General features: G+C 23.9%; 3 protein-coding genes across 5 annotated transcripts in view; 2 read left to right on the top strand and 1 right to left on the bottom strand.

Moving 5' to 3' along the window:
- The first annotated feature begins 363 nt into the window (after positions 1 to 363).
- Positions 364 to 5,123, top strand: LOC102675085 (cytochrome P450 4g15). The gene is made up of 8 exons (XM_006611197.2): positions 364 to 476; positions 657 to 903; positions 1,421 to 1,618; positions 3,099 to 3,351; positions 3,533 to 3,740; positions 3,861 to 4,052; positions 4,140 to 4,377; positions 4,472 to 5,123. The coding sequence occupies exons 2-8, from the start codon at positions 675 to 677 to the stop codon at positions 4,834 to 4,836; spliced, it is 1,683 nt and encodes a 560-aa protein (XP_006611260.1). The 5' UTR covers positions 364 to 476; positions 657 to 674; the 3' UTR covers positions 4,837 to 5,123.
- A 77-nt stretch (positions 5,124 to 5,200) lies between these two features.
- LOC102675216 lies at positions 5,201 to 9,298 on the top strand. 2 transcript variants are annotated; one of them, XM_006611199.2, is made up of 9 exons: positions 5,201 to 5,434; positions 5,556 to 5,773; positions 5,876 to 6,067; positions 6,302 to 6,376; positions 6,454 to 6,629; positions 6,702 to 6,827; positions 7,120 to 7,231; positions 7,602 to 7,733; positions 9,010 to 9,298. In XM_006611199.2, exons 1-9 carry the CDS (start codon positions 5,232 to 5,234, stop codon positions 9,084 to 9,086), a joined length of 1,311 nt encoding a protein of 436 aa, XP_006611262.1. In that variant the 5' UTR covers positions 5,201 to 5,231; the 3' UTR covers positions 9,087 to 9,298. The 2 variants fall into 2 exon arrangements, with proteins under 2 accessions (XP_006611262.1, XP_006611261.1); XM_006611198.2 differs by having other exon boundaries at positions 6,149 to 6,376.
- Positions 9,299 to 10,384: 1,086 nt separating this feature from the next.
- The window catches only part of LOC102673410 (putative leucine-rich repeat-containing protein DDB_G0290503), a 6,462-nt gene continuing 2,701 nt past the window's right edge, over positions 10,385 to 14,145 (bottom strand). Inside the window, exons 5-8 of one of the 2 annotated variants that reach the window (XM_031508385.1) lie at positions 13,747 to 13,986; positions 13,506 to 13,664; positions 12,519 to 12,906; positions 10,385 to 12,443 (exon numbers count right to left, since the gene is read on the bottom strand). In XM_031508385.1, coding sequence (XP_031364245.1) covers positions 10,462 to 12,443; positions 12,519 to 12,906; positions 13,506 to 13,664; positions 13,747 to 13,986 — 2,769 coding nt within the window. In that variant the 3' untranslated portion in view covers positions 10,385 to 10,461. Of the gene's footprint in view, positions 12,907 to 13,505; positions 13,665 to 13,746; positions 13,987 to 14,145 lie in introns of both variants that reach the window. The other variant, XM_031508384.1, reaches the window with a different exon arrangement.

The following is a 14,145-nucleotide window of genomic DNA, read 5'->3' as shown; positions in this document are numbered from 1 at the left end:
AATAAATACACAAATATATAAAATATTACTATTTAAAAATATCATATATTAAATTAAATAATATAAGTGAATAAAAAAAAATTATATATATATATATATATATACAAAATGCATGATCTTCATCAAATATTCCAGTTTCATTAAGAATAGAAATTATCTTATATTTTTTTTGAACAAATAATCAATCAGTGTACAATGAGTATTAATATGAACATTTTAAAATCATGTGAAAAATATGCTAAAATTTGGATAAAATAATAAAATAATCGAAAAAATAATACAAAAAATAATAAATATATAAAAGCATAGCAAAAGTAATTATCAATTCCAATAAAGTATTCGCACAGCTATTAATTAACATCGCGAATATCTGTCTGAGTAGGGGGTGACCGTAGAAAGGCCCGGTTATAAAAGAGATCGCACGAAGTTGGAAAACCAGTTCGGTGATGGTTCATCGACAAGAATCACAAGTGTCACATTTTAGGTGGGTGGTGGGATTCTTCATGCGAAGAAGATTCGATTATTTGTTCAATAACATTATCTATCTTTGAAAATATTATGAAAAGCATTGGGTTTATTTATGACAATAAGTGATTTTCTCGATCTCAACCTCAAGATTTCAAGATTTCAATCAATGAAAATATAATATTTTCACTTTTAGATATTGATCAACTATGTCTACGGCGGGACCAGAAATAGTAGCCGGGTCAATGGCGACCGCCTCGGTCACTGGATTTTCCGCAAGCACTGTGTTCTTATCACTTCTCATTCCTGCTCTCGTTCTCTATTATATTTACTTCCGGATCTCTAGGCGTCATATGCTCGAACTTGCGGAAAAAATACCTGGTCCGCCTGCCTTGCCGTTGATTGGAAATGCTCTGGAATTAATTGGAAGTTCTGATGGCAAGTAGACAGTTAATATTAACGGTATAAAATCAAACATAATATTAAATAAAATCGGGTGTAGATATTAATAATATATATCAGACTTGAAAATATTTGAATTTAAAATATTATTTTTAATCAATTTATTATTCGAAATTATATGTTACTCCGTTTTTTTCGATATTTTAAAATATTTTTACGATATCATTTAAGATCTTAAGATTTTTATTTAAGATTATTTTATCGATTATTTACTTCGCAAAAACAAGAAATAATGAGATAATTTATTATTTAAAATTACTATTATTTCATACGAATATATTTATATATTATTGAATATATATTATTGAACATTATTCAAATAAAATTTTCCCAAGTCTGAATATACATCATTTATAATAGTAATTAAAATTTCATCTTACATAACTGATGTTAATAAATTCAAATGATTCTTATGTCATGTATTGACATGAAGAAGAAGAAAAAGAAAAAGAAAATTAAATAAGATTATGTTCCTTATTTTTTTTTATTGCAGCCATCTTCAGCAAAGTGCTAAAGAAATCAGAAAATTTTAAGGATGTTGTTAAGATATGGATTGGTCCCAAATTAATAATCTTTTTGATAGATCCTCGTGATGTTGAGATAATCCTTTCAAGTAACGTATATATTGATAAATCCACTGAATATAGATTCTTCAAACCATGGCTTGGCGATGGTCTTCTTATTTCCACTGGTAAGTTTTGAACTAAAAAAAAAATTTTTTAGTATGATCATTTGATTATAAGAAATAAGAATAATAATATAGTAATAAGATAATATAATAGCAATAAGATTTCTTTTATAAACAATAAGTTTTTAACAGATATTATTTCACACAGATGAAAAATAATGAAGAACAATATCTTTGTAACAATAGATATTAATTGAATTTACAAAAATTAATTTCACAATGAAGATAAAATAATTTCATATTTGAAAAAATAATTTTACTGATAAATTAATTCATAAAATAAAAGTGAGAACAGCATAGAGTACAATAACTAGTTTAAGAAAGAAAAAGCATTCTTCAGTGAGAGCGAGAATAATCGGGTGAAAGAAACAAGATGTAGTTTCACGATTGAGTGCAGTTATCGTAACTTTCTCGCTATCTAAATGGCTTTTTTTTTCTCTTGACGAAACTCTTTAGGTCGTTTAATCGACTGCATAACAGGGCTCGACAAGCCCACGTAACAGCCTCGCGTGAAACGAACTCGCACAGTCGGCACGTGCATATTATGCGGTAGTATATTGCATCGACGTAATACTTTCTTCGTATCCTTTACTGCTTCCTTCTCAGCTTTTCATTTTTTTTAACTATTGAATTAGATTCCACGTACAGTCGATCACAAAATTCTTGATACATCGTGTTTTAAAGATTTAGAGATTTTTCTAACTCGAAAATTCTAATTTTAACGAAACGATTTTTTTTAACAAAACTCGATAATCTTTATACATGGAATAAATTTTTTTTTCGGGGAAAAATCTCATTGAGATGATGAAATAAAAATTTCCATTTAAAATACAATATTGCTTTAGAATATCTTTTATAGTAAGACAAATAATATTAGAATCTGAATATTTTATCCTTGCATTGAAATCAATGCATCAAAAAATTATGTTTAAAAATATAAAAAAAAACAATAATTGAATTAAAAAAAATTGTTTTATATGTAAAACATTATATTCTATGTACTCATAAAGTTTAATCAAAAACAAAATTTTTATTAATTTGGATAACACAACTTGTTCAAGATGTACAGAGACTTTTATGACTGAGTATGATATAATAATAATGATATAATAATGATATAATAAATAGAGGAAAAAAAAAATATGATAAAAATTTTATATCTTTTATATCTTAATTTAATATCTTAATTTTCATATTTCAAAGAAATATTAATTGTTTGTCAATATATAATATCAGCCAAAATTTTTAAATCATTTTTTTTCTTTTCATATTGAATCTTTTTTTAATTTTATTATCAATTTAATAGATTTTTAAGAAAAGAATTTTCTAAAATAATGAAATTCTAATTTGTTTCTACTTTTTATGAAACATTAATATTTTTAACATTGATTTGATTGAATTGGTGTAATTATTCTATAAATTTTCAAAGATTTCTAATTATAATATAATTAATAATTTACTTAAAAGTTGATCATAAATACAGGTCAGAAATGGCGTAGTCACCGCAAATTAATCGCACCAACTTTCCATTTGAATGTATTGAAAAGCTTTATCGATCTGTTCAATGCGAATGCAAGATGCGTCGTCGAGAAAATGCGCAAAGAAAATGGCAAGGAATTCGATTGTCATGATTATATGTCTGAACTGACTGTTGACATTCTTCTGGAAACCGCTATGGGTGTCTCCAAGCCCTCTCAGGACCACAGTGCATTTGAATATGCCATGGCTGTAATGAAGTACGTATTCGTTTTTCCGACCCTCTTACGCAAACGTTTTCTTCCTCGGAGAAAGTTTGCTGATATTCCAATGTGCACGAGTTATAACCAGTATTGCATAAGCACTGGAAATCGGATGCATTTCTGTAATGTAAACGTTATGTACATACGTATAATTCAAGCAAAGTTAAATTGCTTGTAGAATGTGCGACATTTTGCACCTCCGTCACACGAAAGTATGGCTTAGACCTGACTGGTTGTTCAATCTGACAAAATATGGCAAAAATCAGATCAAGTTACTTGAAATTATTCATGGATTAACCAAAAAAGTTATTCAAGCCAAAAAAGAAGAATACAAAAGCGGGAAACGTAACGTCATTGATAATAGTGCTCAGAAAACCGAATCAAAAGTAAGAATCAAACAAATTTTCATATATATACAATATTTAATTTTTATTCTATATTTTTATTCTATGATAATTTTTATTCTAAAATAATGTATATTGATACCATCTTTTTGTAAATGTTAGACCAATAATATTGTAGTAGAGGGTGTTTCATTTGGACAATCGGTTGGTCTTAAAGATGATTTGGACGTTGATGATGATGTCGGTGAAAAAAAAAGACAAGCTTTTCTTGATCTTTTAATCGAAGCCGGTCAAAATGGTGTTCTCCTTACCGATAAAGAAGTCAAGGAACAAGTAGATACAATTATGTTTGAGGTAAGATTTTAAAAAAAATTGATATTCGATATAATTATATAATATAAATTTTATATATAAAAATAAATGGAATATTATGTTTTAAAGGGACACGATACCACTGCTTCTGGATCTAGTTTCTTCCTTGCAATGATGGGTTGCCATCCTGATATTCAAGAAAAAGTAATTCAGGAACTCGATGAAATCTTTGGCGACAGTGATAGGCCAGCTACTTTCCAAGATACTTTAGAAATGAAATATCTTGAACGTTGTCTTTTGGAAACACTTCGAATGTATCCACCTGTACCCATTATCGCTCGTGAAATCAAGACAGATTTGAAATTAGGTTAGTATTGTGAGATAAGATTTTTTACATTTTTCACTGATTCATACATTTTGTTCTTTTAATAATATTAATATTAAACTCATGGTAATTTTAGCAAGTGGAGATTATACCATTCCAGCAGGTTGTACGGTTGTTATTGGTACTTTTAAACTCCACCGACAGCCACATATTTATCCTAACCCAGATGTTTTCGATCCTGACAATTTCTTACCAGAAAAAACCGCGAATCGTCATTATTACGCATTTGTGCCATTCTCGGCTGGACCACGATCATGTGTAGGCCGAAAATATGCAATGCTTAAACTCAAGATCGTTTTGTCAACAATTTTAAGAAACTTCCGCATAAGATCCGATGTCAAGGAATCTGACTTCAGACTACAAGCTGACATTATTTTGAAAAGAGCTGACGGATTCAAGATTAGGCTCGAACCTAGGAAACAAGTAGCTACTACTGCATAAAAGTACAAAGATAATATATGAATTATTATTAGAAATAAAAACACGATTGGTGGGCTTTTCGTGCGGTGAATTGAACATATCATAATATATTTTATTGTGCATGTATATGGTTTTCGTTAAGCGCCATATTTTTTGCACATGCGTGAGATGCCATTTCGTAAAATATGGTTGTATTTAAATGTGTGTATATTTTTATCGGCCGTGTAATGTGTATAGGCATATTTACTACTTATGTTAATATTTATCTTATGCAATAAATTATGCAGCTATTGCATTGCGAAACCTGATCGCATAATTATTACTATATTCCTAAACTCTTTTTATTCCTCCTATTCCATTTTGATTATTTACATTTTATATATATTGTCAAGAGGTTAGAAGAAATATTTTAAACAATGACAGAATATAATGAAGAAAAAAAATACAATATCACGGAATTTTTAAAAAAGAATTATAAAGAATGGTCAAATACTTCGGAAACTTATATTACAAATCCAAAATTAAAAACTTTGCCTCAAGCTCGCGGAAAAGAAATATACAAGATTATGGATGATTTAAAAGCTGCATTACCGAATATAAGTCCTAGAGAATTAAGAAGGTTTTTATTATTATTATTACTATTATTATTATTATTATTATTATATAGATTAAAAATAGATAAAAATGAAAATAACATAAAAAATATTTATAAAGATCTTAACTGCAATAATTACAAATAGATTTTATACTCCGTTTCACGAGGCAATTCTTTGCGAACTTGAAGAAGAAGGATATTATATAGCATATAATTATATGAAAGAAATTTTAGATCTTGATGAAAAAATTGTAGAAAAGACAGTGTTAATATCGTGGAAAAAACCATATTTAAAGGATCAAAAAGATTTTATACTTTTCTTGAAAGAGGGATTAATCCAAACTGAAAAATGTAGAAGGAAAGGTACGAAAAAATATAATAAATAAAAATAAATTAATTCATTTAAGCTTTCTTAAATAACATATTTGCATACAGTTTTAAATAAATACTGATTAATTATTACAGATGATTACATTGGACGAGCAATATCACTTTTAGATATGGCCCTATTTTTTCAAACAAAAACATGGGAATGGTGGTGGGTAACAGAACAACTATATCAAGCTGCTCTTTCAGCTGCAGAATGGATAATCAATGATGATAATGAAACAATTACATTGATACGTTATTTATACGGTCGATTTCTCTTTTATGAATGTTAGTAACATATCTCCTTATATTTATAACTTCCTAAAAATATTATAAATTTTCTAAAAATATTTTCGATTGTATAATTAGTAGAAAAACCAAAAGAAGCTATAACTTATTTAGAAAAGGCGCGAAAAGATTCAAGAGATAAATATTGGAATGCGTCACATAAACTGCAAATAAAACAAAGTTCTATTTTTATAGAATGTAACATACTTCTATATAAAGGTCTGTTGATTTTAGTTCGTAAAATACGTCCCGAAAATCCTGAACGTGCTTTATCGTTTTGCATAAAAGCTGAGGAAAGAGCTTTAGATGGTAAATTTTATTAACTTTCATCGATTTCATATGATTATAAAATAAACAATATTAACTTTAAACGAAAATAAAAATAGCTCAGAACACTGAATATATGAATGAAGTTCTTTATGAGCTTGGAAAATGTTATGCTGCTGTAGATGACATGAAAAATGCATTGCATAATTTTTCAAAATTATTGGCTCTTGCAAGAAGAATTTCAGATGCTGAAGGTGTTTGCAATGCGCATATGCAATTAGCTTTTACGTATAAGGTAATCAAATTCTTTTTTCCTTTCTTAGTATGTTCTACAAAAATATGATTGACACTTATCTTAAACATATAGCAATTAAATGACGATAATTATACGGAAAAACATTTGCAAAAGTGGCGAGAAAGCGCTGAGGATTTTGGTCTTATTCAAAAACTCGCCGATGCACATTATTATACTGGTGAACACTTTTTAAATCAGGTAAAAATAAAGTGGAAAAAAATATATTCTATTGCCCTGCTTATGAATATTGTTACAATGATTCTACTAAAAAGATACATATTAATTTAAAAAATATATAATACAATATATTATAATATATTGTATTATATAATTATATATTGATTTGTGTAATAAATAATACAAATCAAAAGATTATAATAATTATCTATGATATTTATCAAAGACTTTATCAAATAATTAATTAATATATTCCATGGAATATAAAATATATTGAAATAAAAAAAATTTCATTGTTAATTTTTTCCTACAGAGAAAGTTACATCTATCTACTGGTCATTTAGAAACTGCTTTTAGCTTATACAGTAGATTAGGCCTATTGAACGAAGCTGATCGCGCAAGATGCATAGCAGGAATTTCTAAAGGTAATACTTTAAAAGATTATTTTTATATCTAGTACATAAACTCATATATAATGTTATGTTTACTTGATAAAAAACAACAAGTATGAAATGAAATTCCTTATGTTTTCACATTTTGAAAATTATACACAATATTCTTACTTAATTATATAGAATTATTATTTTCTTTTTATTTTACATATTTTAACATTTCATAAATATTTATCTACACAAATCATATCACGATATTGAGTACTTAATACAAAATATTTAAATATAATAAAATAAGTTGTCTCTTATTTATTCCTAAATGCGATAGAAATTAAAAATCTCTAAAGTGCTTGTTTATGCATAAAATAAATATATGTATGTTACATATAATATCTTTTTAAAGGGCAAGAAAAAATCGAGAAATATATCGATTTGTTATTACGATGTGGTGAATATGATCAAAATGCAACATTAGATCTTTGTCAATGGAAAAGTCATAGAAAACCTTTCTGGATTGAAGAAGAAAAGATAATCGGTAATCAAAATTGAACATCAATTTACTATTAAATTATTACGTAATATTACAATGTATAACTGTTTTTTTTTTATACATATTTATGTTTTATCATTTAATTATCAAAAAAGTTTTTAATATATTATGAATTTTTATAATTATTTTTATAATTATTATACTGATAATGTATTGCATATTAATACATTATTGCATACATCAATATCAGATATCATTTGAATCCTGATAAAACCAATTATAATATTTGAGAAATATTTAAAATTTCATCCAAAAGCATATTATTATATTTAGCTTTAAGTCTTAATTTTAATAATTGTATATTTATATTATGTACATATTTTTCTTCAAAAAACACTTCAATGACTGTCCATGGCTACATTATATATTTCTAAAATTTTTAATATTTAACAGATGTTTACATAAAATACTACAATTAATTTCTTTTTTCTTGTTATTCATGAAAAATCATACATTATTGATTAAATTTTGAATATTGTGGACGTATTACATTTCCACTCAAAAATCATAAGACATTTTATTTTCTTGAAAAAACTTTAGTATTTGATAAAGATATACATTTTAAATTGCAAATATTTTTTTTATTATACTTTATATTTCCTTATTATATAAAATATATTAGATTAAGTAATTTTTTTTTATACATTCTTTGTTTTTTAGCAGTCTTGAACCGAATGTAAATTATTTTATAACTTTTGTGAGAGCATATATTAGGATAATCTTATTTACTCTTAATTAAAGTTTTTTTATGGTATTTTTTAGTATAGTTTTAATTAATAAAAAAATAATATGTGCAAACTTTAAACTCGCTCGGATAATAAAAAGATATATCTTGAAGAAATAATTAATTAAATATTCATAAAATTATTTTTTTTTATTATCTTCTAAATTATTAATTATATCAAAAAATATACTAGATACAAATCTAAACAGAACGTACTTTTAATGATATATTATTTTTTTATACAATAAATGATTTTTTGAAAAAAATAAAAAAAATCTAAAAAAATCAAAAATTTTTTCTTAATTTTGAAAATTAAAATGTTAATTATCTGATCGAGTAATTAATTAATTATTAAAACCTAAGAGTACATTCTACCGTTATCCGATTGAAAAAATTTTGTATAAATTATTTTTTTTATTAATTGCTATAACTATTCTGGGAACGTTTCGAAAATAAGAATTATCCTAATATATATATATAAAATATCTTATTTATTTTGAAAAATATCATTTTATATATTTATTATAAATGTTTCAGATGTAAAATCAGATTTGGAAATTCAATATGAAAACTCGGATACAATTTCATCTTCACTATCTTTTACAAAAGCTTAAAAATTTATATGTAACAATAATGCCAAATAAAATTTCTTATTATAAATTCATGTTATACTTATCCAACTTTATACTTAAGTATAAAAACTTCGTATCTTGCTTTGTGAATATTTTGAATTGTCGCAATAATCTTTAAACGAGTAATTTGTGCATAGTCAAACTTATAAAAATATATATGTTATATTTTTCGAAAATTGATTTATATAATTAAACAAAAATTATAAACATAAAATAAAAATTAAGATAAAATGAAATGCATTGCTCTAATAAACCCAATTTGTAATTTTTTTTTATAAAAAAAAATTGTGTATTATAAAAAATTATTAAAATATATTATTAAAGTTATTAAAAACAAAATTTCAATCAATCAATGTTTAGTTCATTTTACATATGTATCAAAATTGTAATTGTGTTTTCATGATGATTTTATATTGTAATAAGTTCATAGAGTACAAAAAATAGAATTTAATTGTATCAATAATAATGATTAATAAATAATAAATTATCAATAATAAATTTCAAAAGATTTATTCTATGATTACACACGATATTTGTGTGCAATATAAATATCTTATTTTTCAAATTTTCACTTTAAATTTCGATTAAAGTGCAAATATTTTACATGGTATTTATACCACTAAAAACAATTAATTATAAATTTTATCAGTTTTTAAAAATATATAAATTTTTAAAAAATAAATCAATATTTAATTTATAAACATTTATATATTTATAATAAAATTAAGAAATTATTAACGTTTAATATCTCCAATTAATATGAAGAAGTAAACTTGTTTAGAATTTTCTATTCTATAGATATTTTATAATAAAGAGATAATTAACATATAAAAATTCATTGCAAATATTTAGAAATGAATTCAATTATTTTTATCTAAACTTTTAAATTATTTAATTATGTATGTAATATAACTTTCTTCTTAGCATAATGAAAATTATAAAAAATATTAAATATCAACGTATATATGACATATTTACAACGTATCAGATACGTTAACTTATGATCATTTATGTAATAACATGTTTTTAAATAATAATATGTTTCTATATGAAAAAATAAACTATGTATACAAAGAATACTAATGATTTGAAATAATTGAAAATTATTAAAAATGTATATTAAAATTGAATATTTTGTTATAAATTTAAAGTAAGAATTGAATAATTTTTCATTCTATTCTTTTTTTGTTTATATAAATGTAAATTAAAAATATACAAGATATATTTACATATATATCAAACATCTAAATAAGAAAAACAAAGAAAAATGGATTTTTATAATATCAGAACTATACTTAAATTTGTTATAGAAAAGTGGTATAAATATATATACTTATGAAATTATCTCATACGGATATTATTCAAAATCGATTATATTGTCTACTTTGAGAGATGGCATATCAACAGTATTTTGTATTTCATGTGATATGTTTTCTAAAGTTTCCGTCTCGATAAAATTATTTCTTGCACTTATATCAATAGTTTCTTGTCGTTCTTCAACTTTTGCACTTGCTAAATCAAGTACTTCTTGCAATACTTCTGCTACAACATTAGCAGATTCGTTCATTAGCTCTTCTTGTGTTGAAATATTTAATTTAACTTTTACTTCATCTATATGAAGATCGTTTTTATTAATCATGTTTTCTTCTTCCAATAATATATTTGTTTCTAGTTTTGATTCCTTTGAATTGAAACTATCTATTTTTGTATATATTTCACTTTCATCAGATTTTCTTTCTCGTATATATTCAAACAATTTCTGTTTCGTATTTTGTATTGAATCATTCCTATCATTTATTTCTTTTTTTTCAATACCATTTTGTTCAATCACTTTAAAAGGAGTCTGAATTTCATTTTTATTCATAGTAAATTCAACAAAATCTTCATTAGATTTACTTTCCTTATTTGTTTTAATTTCTTCTTCACTGTGTTTCATTTTCTCTTGTTCTTTTTCTTTTTCAATGTGCATTATTTGTTCTTGTTCTTTTTCTTCTTCATTGTATATCATTTCCTCTTGTTCTTTTTCTTTTTCATTATCTTTATTATTTATATTTTTCTTTACATTTTCTCTATCTTTAATATCATTTTCTTCTTCTCTTTCTTTAATATCATTATTTTCTTTTTCTTTTTCTTTTTCTGTAATATCATCATTTTTTTTTCTTTCCTCTATTTTAGTTCCACTATTTTCTTGATCATCTTTTATTTGTTTCTTTTCTTTATATTTTTCCTGTATATCTTCATTATTATTATATATTTCATCTGAATTTTTCTGTATTTCTTCTGATTTCATATTTTCATCAAATTCACAAATACTTTTATCAGTCTTATCATTATCAGTACAATTTTCAGTTTCTATAACAATGTCTTTTTCAACTTCATTCTCATTTTGAATTGACGAAATATCAACATTTGTTTTAATTTCTATTTCCTTTTCATTCTCAATTTTTTGTATTTGATCATCATCAAATTCTTTCATGACTAGTTTTACATCAACAACATCTTCTATTACTTCTTTTTTAGGAGAAAAAACATTTGCATGATCATTTACATTTAAATTCTTTTCATCTTCTATTAATTCTTCTTCATCATCTTCTACTGAAATTACTATAGATTCAGATAGATCTTCTAAATGGTCATCTATTGCTTCATTTGAGCTTGGTATTTCTCTTATGAAACTTTCATCACTTAATTTTTGAATTTTTAATCTTAGTTGTTTATAATGCGTCAATTTGTGTGTTAAACCTATCATTTTATTTTCATAACTGGCTCCACATTCATCACATACATATGTCTGAGTCTCAAATATATCTTCTTTATTATCTGATTCTGAAGACTGAAATTCATGAGATGTTAAATCGATGAAATTTATGGAACGTTTTTGGCTATTATTTCTTCTTTTTCGCAAAGATATGCTTTCTGGTGGAGCACTTGTAAGTCTTGTTCGCTTTCTCTTTGATATATCTTCGTTTGATAACGATTCGTCACTTTCATCTACATTTTTTACTATAGAATTATCTTTTACAATAGTTTTTAATCTTTTATGACTATGCTTATTGTCAACATCGGCATCGGATAATGACAAACCAATTGCTCGTTTATGTCTTGTTAAGGTTCTTTGTTTTCTTTTTGCAGATTTCGATACAGAAGAATCTGAATCTGAATTTTGAATACTATTTCGATTTCGATTCCTTTGTCTCAAATGAATTGACTCTTTTGAATTAATATTATTTATTTCTTTTGTATTAGATTTATGTTTTTTATTAGGTGTATATTCATTATTTGTGTTTTCATTTATATCTTTGATAGATCGCTTTTGACCATGTTTTTCTATATTATTTCCTATATTATTAAATTCTTTATTAGATTTATTTTCATTTTTTAAATCATTATCCATTATAATATATGTTTTATTACCTTTATCATCTTCATTAATTCTATACAGTTTTTTCGCTTTTATATCACTATCTTTTAATACATCTTTTAGAAAAACTGTACAAAGTTTGATTTCTGCAAGATTTTGTTGTTTTTGCTTTTCAGTTTCATTCTTATGTATATTCATGTTTTTCCAACAATTTTTACATACAATATTTCCTGTTTCATGAATCTTATACATATCATCATCAGTTTTAATAGAATCATGACATTCGTTACAAGATTTTGATATTGTTTTTTTATTTAATTGATTTTGAGACCGTGTACGAGTCATATTGTCAGAATCAGTTTCCGATTCCCGTAATATGGATAAATTTACTCTCTTAGATTCAGTAATAGTAGTTTTGCGACTTATAACAGTTGTTTTTACCTATAAATAAACACAATAAAAATATCATGAATAATATAAATTTAATATAATATAATTAATAAATTGATTTAATATTATAAGATACTTGTTTTTTTGATTGAATATATCAAAAAGCAATAAAAATATAAAAAAAATATTCTTATAAAAGTTTTTTGCTATAATATGGAAATAAATTTTATATAAATGAAAGTTTTTTCACAGATTTTAAAATCACTTTTATTTTTTTTTATTTTTAAATGACTATACTTTTTATTTCTTAAGTAAAATAAGATATTTAAACAATTTCAATGAATACAAATCATTTATATATTTATACATATTTATTTAATAAATAGAAAAATAAAAAATAAATTTTATTTTGTAATAGATATAGATATTAATTAAACTTGAATATGAATCTTAAAAGTAGATCATGAAATTTCTGAAATACATATTCACTTACACATTTCCACTTACATAAAAAAAATTATTCCCATATTATTTCTTTTATAAAAATATTTTCTTAATATATTTATCATTGTGAAATATTTAATTAAATAAAACAGATATTATATATAACAAATCCAAATAAAATAATTATATATATAATAAAACATTACCTTATGGAAAATCAAATTATTTGCTTCCTTATTATTTGTATTATTGAATTTTATGCTATTTGTAGTTTCTTCACATATGTGTTGTAAATCCAACAACAGATCTATTGTGTATCGACAAGATAAACATATAAATTTAAACTCTTCCCAAAATTTTTCAAACTGTCAAAAAATATAATTAAAAGATAAAAAAAATAATCATAATATATTACAATTAATAAACCACTATATTATTATTTCATACTTCATGATTGAAAAGCTTTCGTATTTTGAAAAATATACTTTGTTGCAAGCTTTTCTCTTTAACAAGATCAAAAATAAATTCGTTTTTTGCAGGTTCCCGACATAAATTGCAACATTGTTTGCGGACATTTGTTTTTTGCTTTGTATTTCGTTTAAATTTTTTTATAAAAGCACTACATTGATTTAATTCATATGCACATTTGTGACAAATTCTGGTTGGCAATTCATTTGCTTTTGGTACCTATGTAAATATGAATATTTAATGTAACTAAAATATATAAAAATAAAGTAAAGTTTGTTTAATTTAATAATTAAACAAATATATATATGTATATATAAAAGATATATATATATATATATATATTATAAAAAATATAATATAACAAAACATAAAAAATTA

The sequence above is a fragment of the Apis dorsata genome, unplaced genomic scaffold (genome assembly GCF_000469605.1).
Source record: "Apis dorsata unplaced genomic scaffold, Apis dorsata 1.3 scaffold_85, whole genome shotgun sequence".
Classification (NCBI taxonomy): domain Eukaryota; kingdom Metazoa; phylum Arthropoda; class Insecta; order Hymenoptera; family Apidae; genus Apis; species Apis dorsata.
Note: the sequence above shows the minus strand (reverse complement) of the source record. Positions and strands in the feature narration are given on the sequence as shown.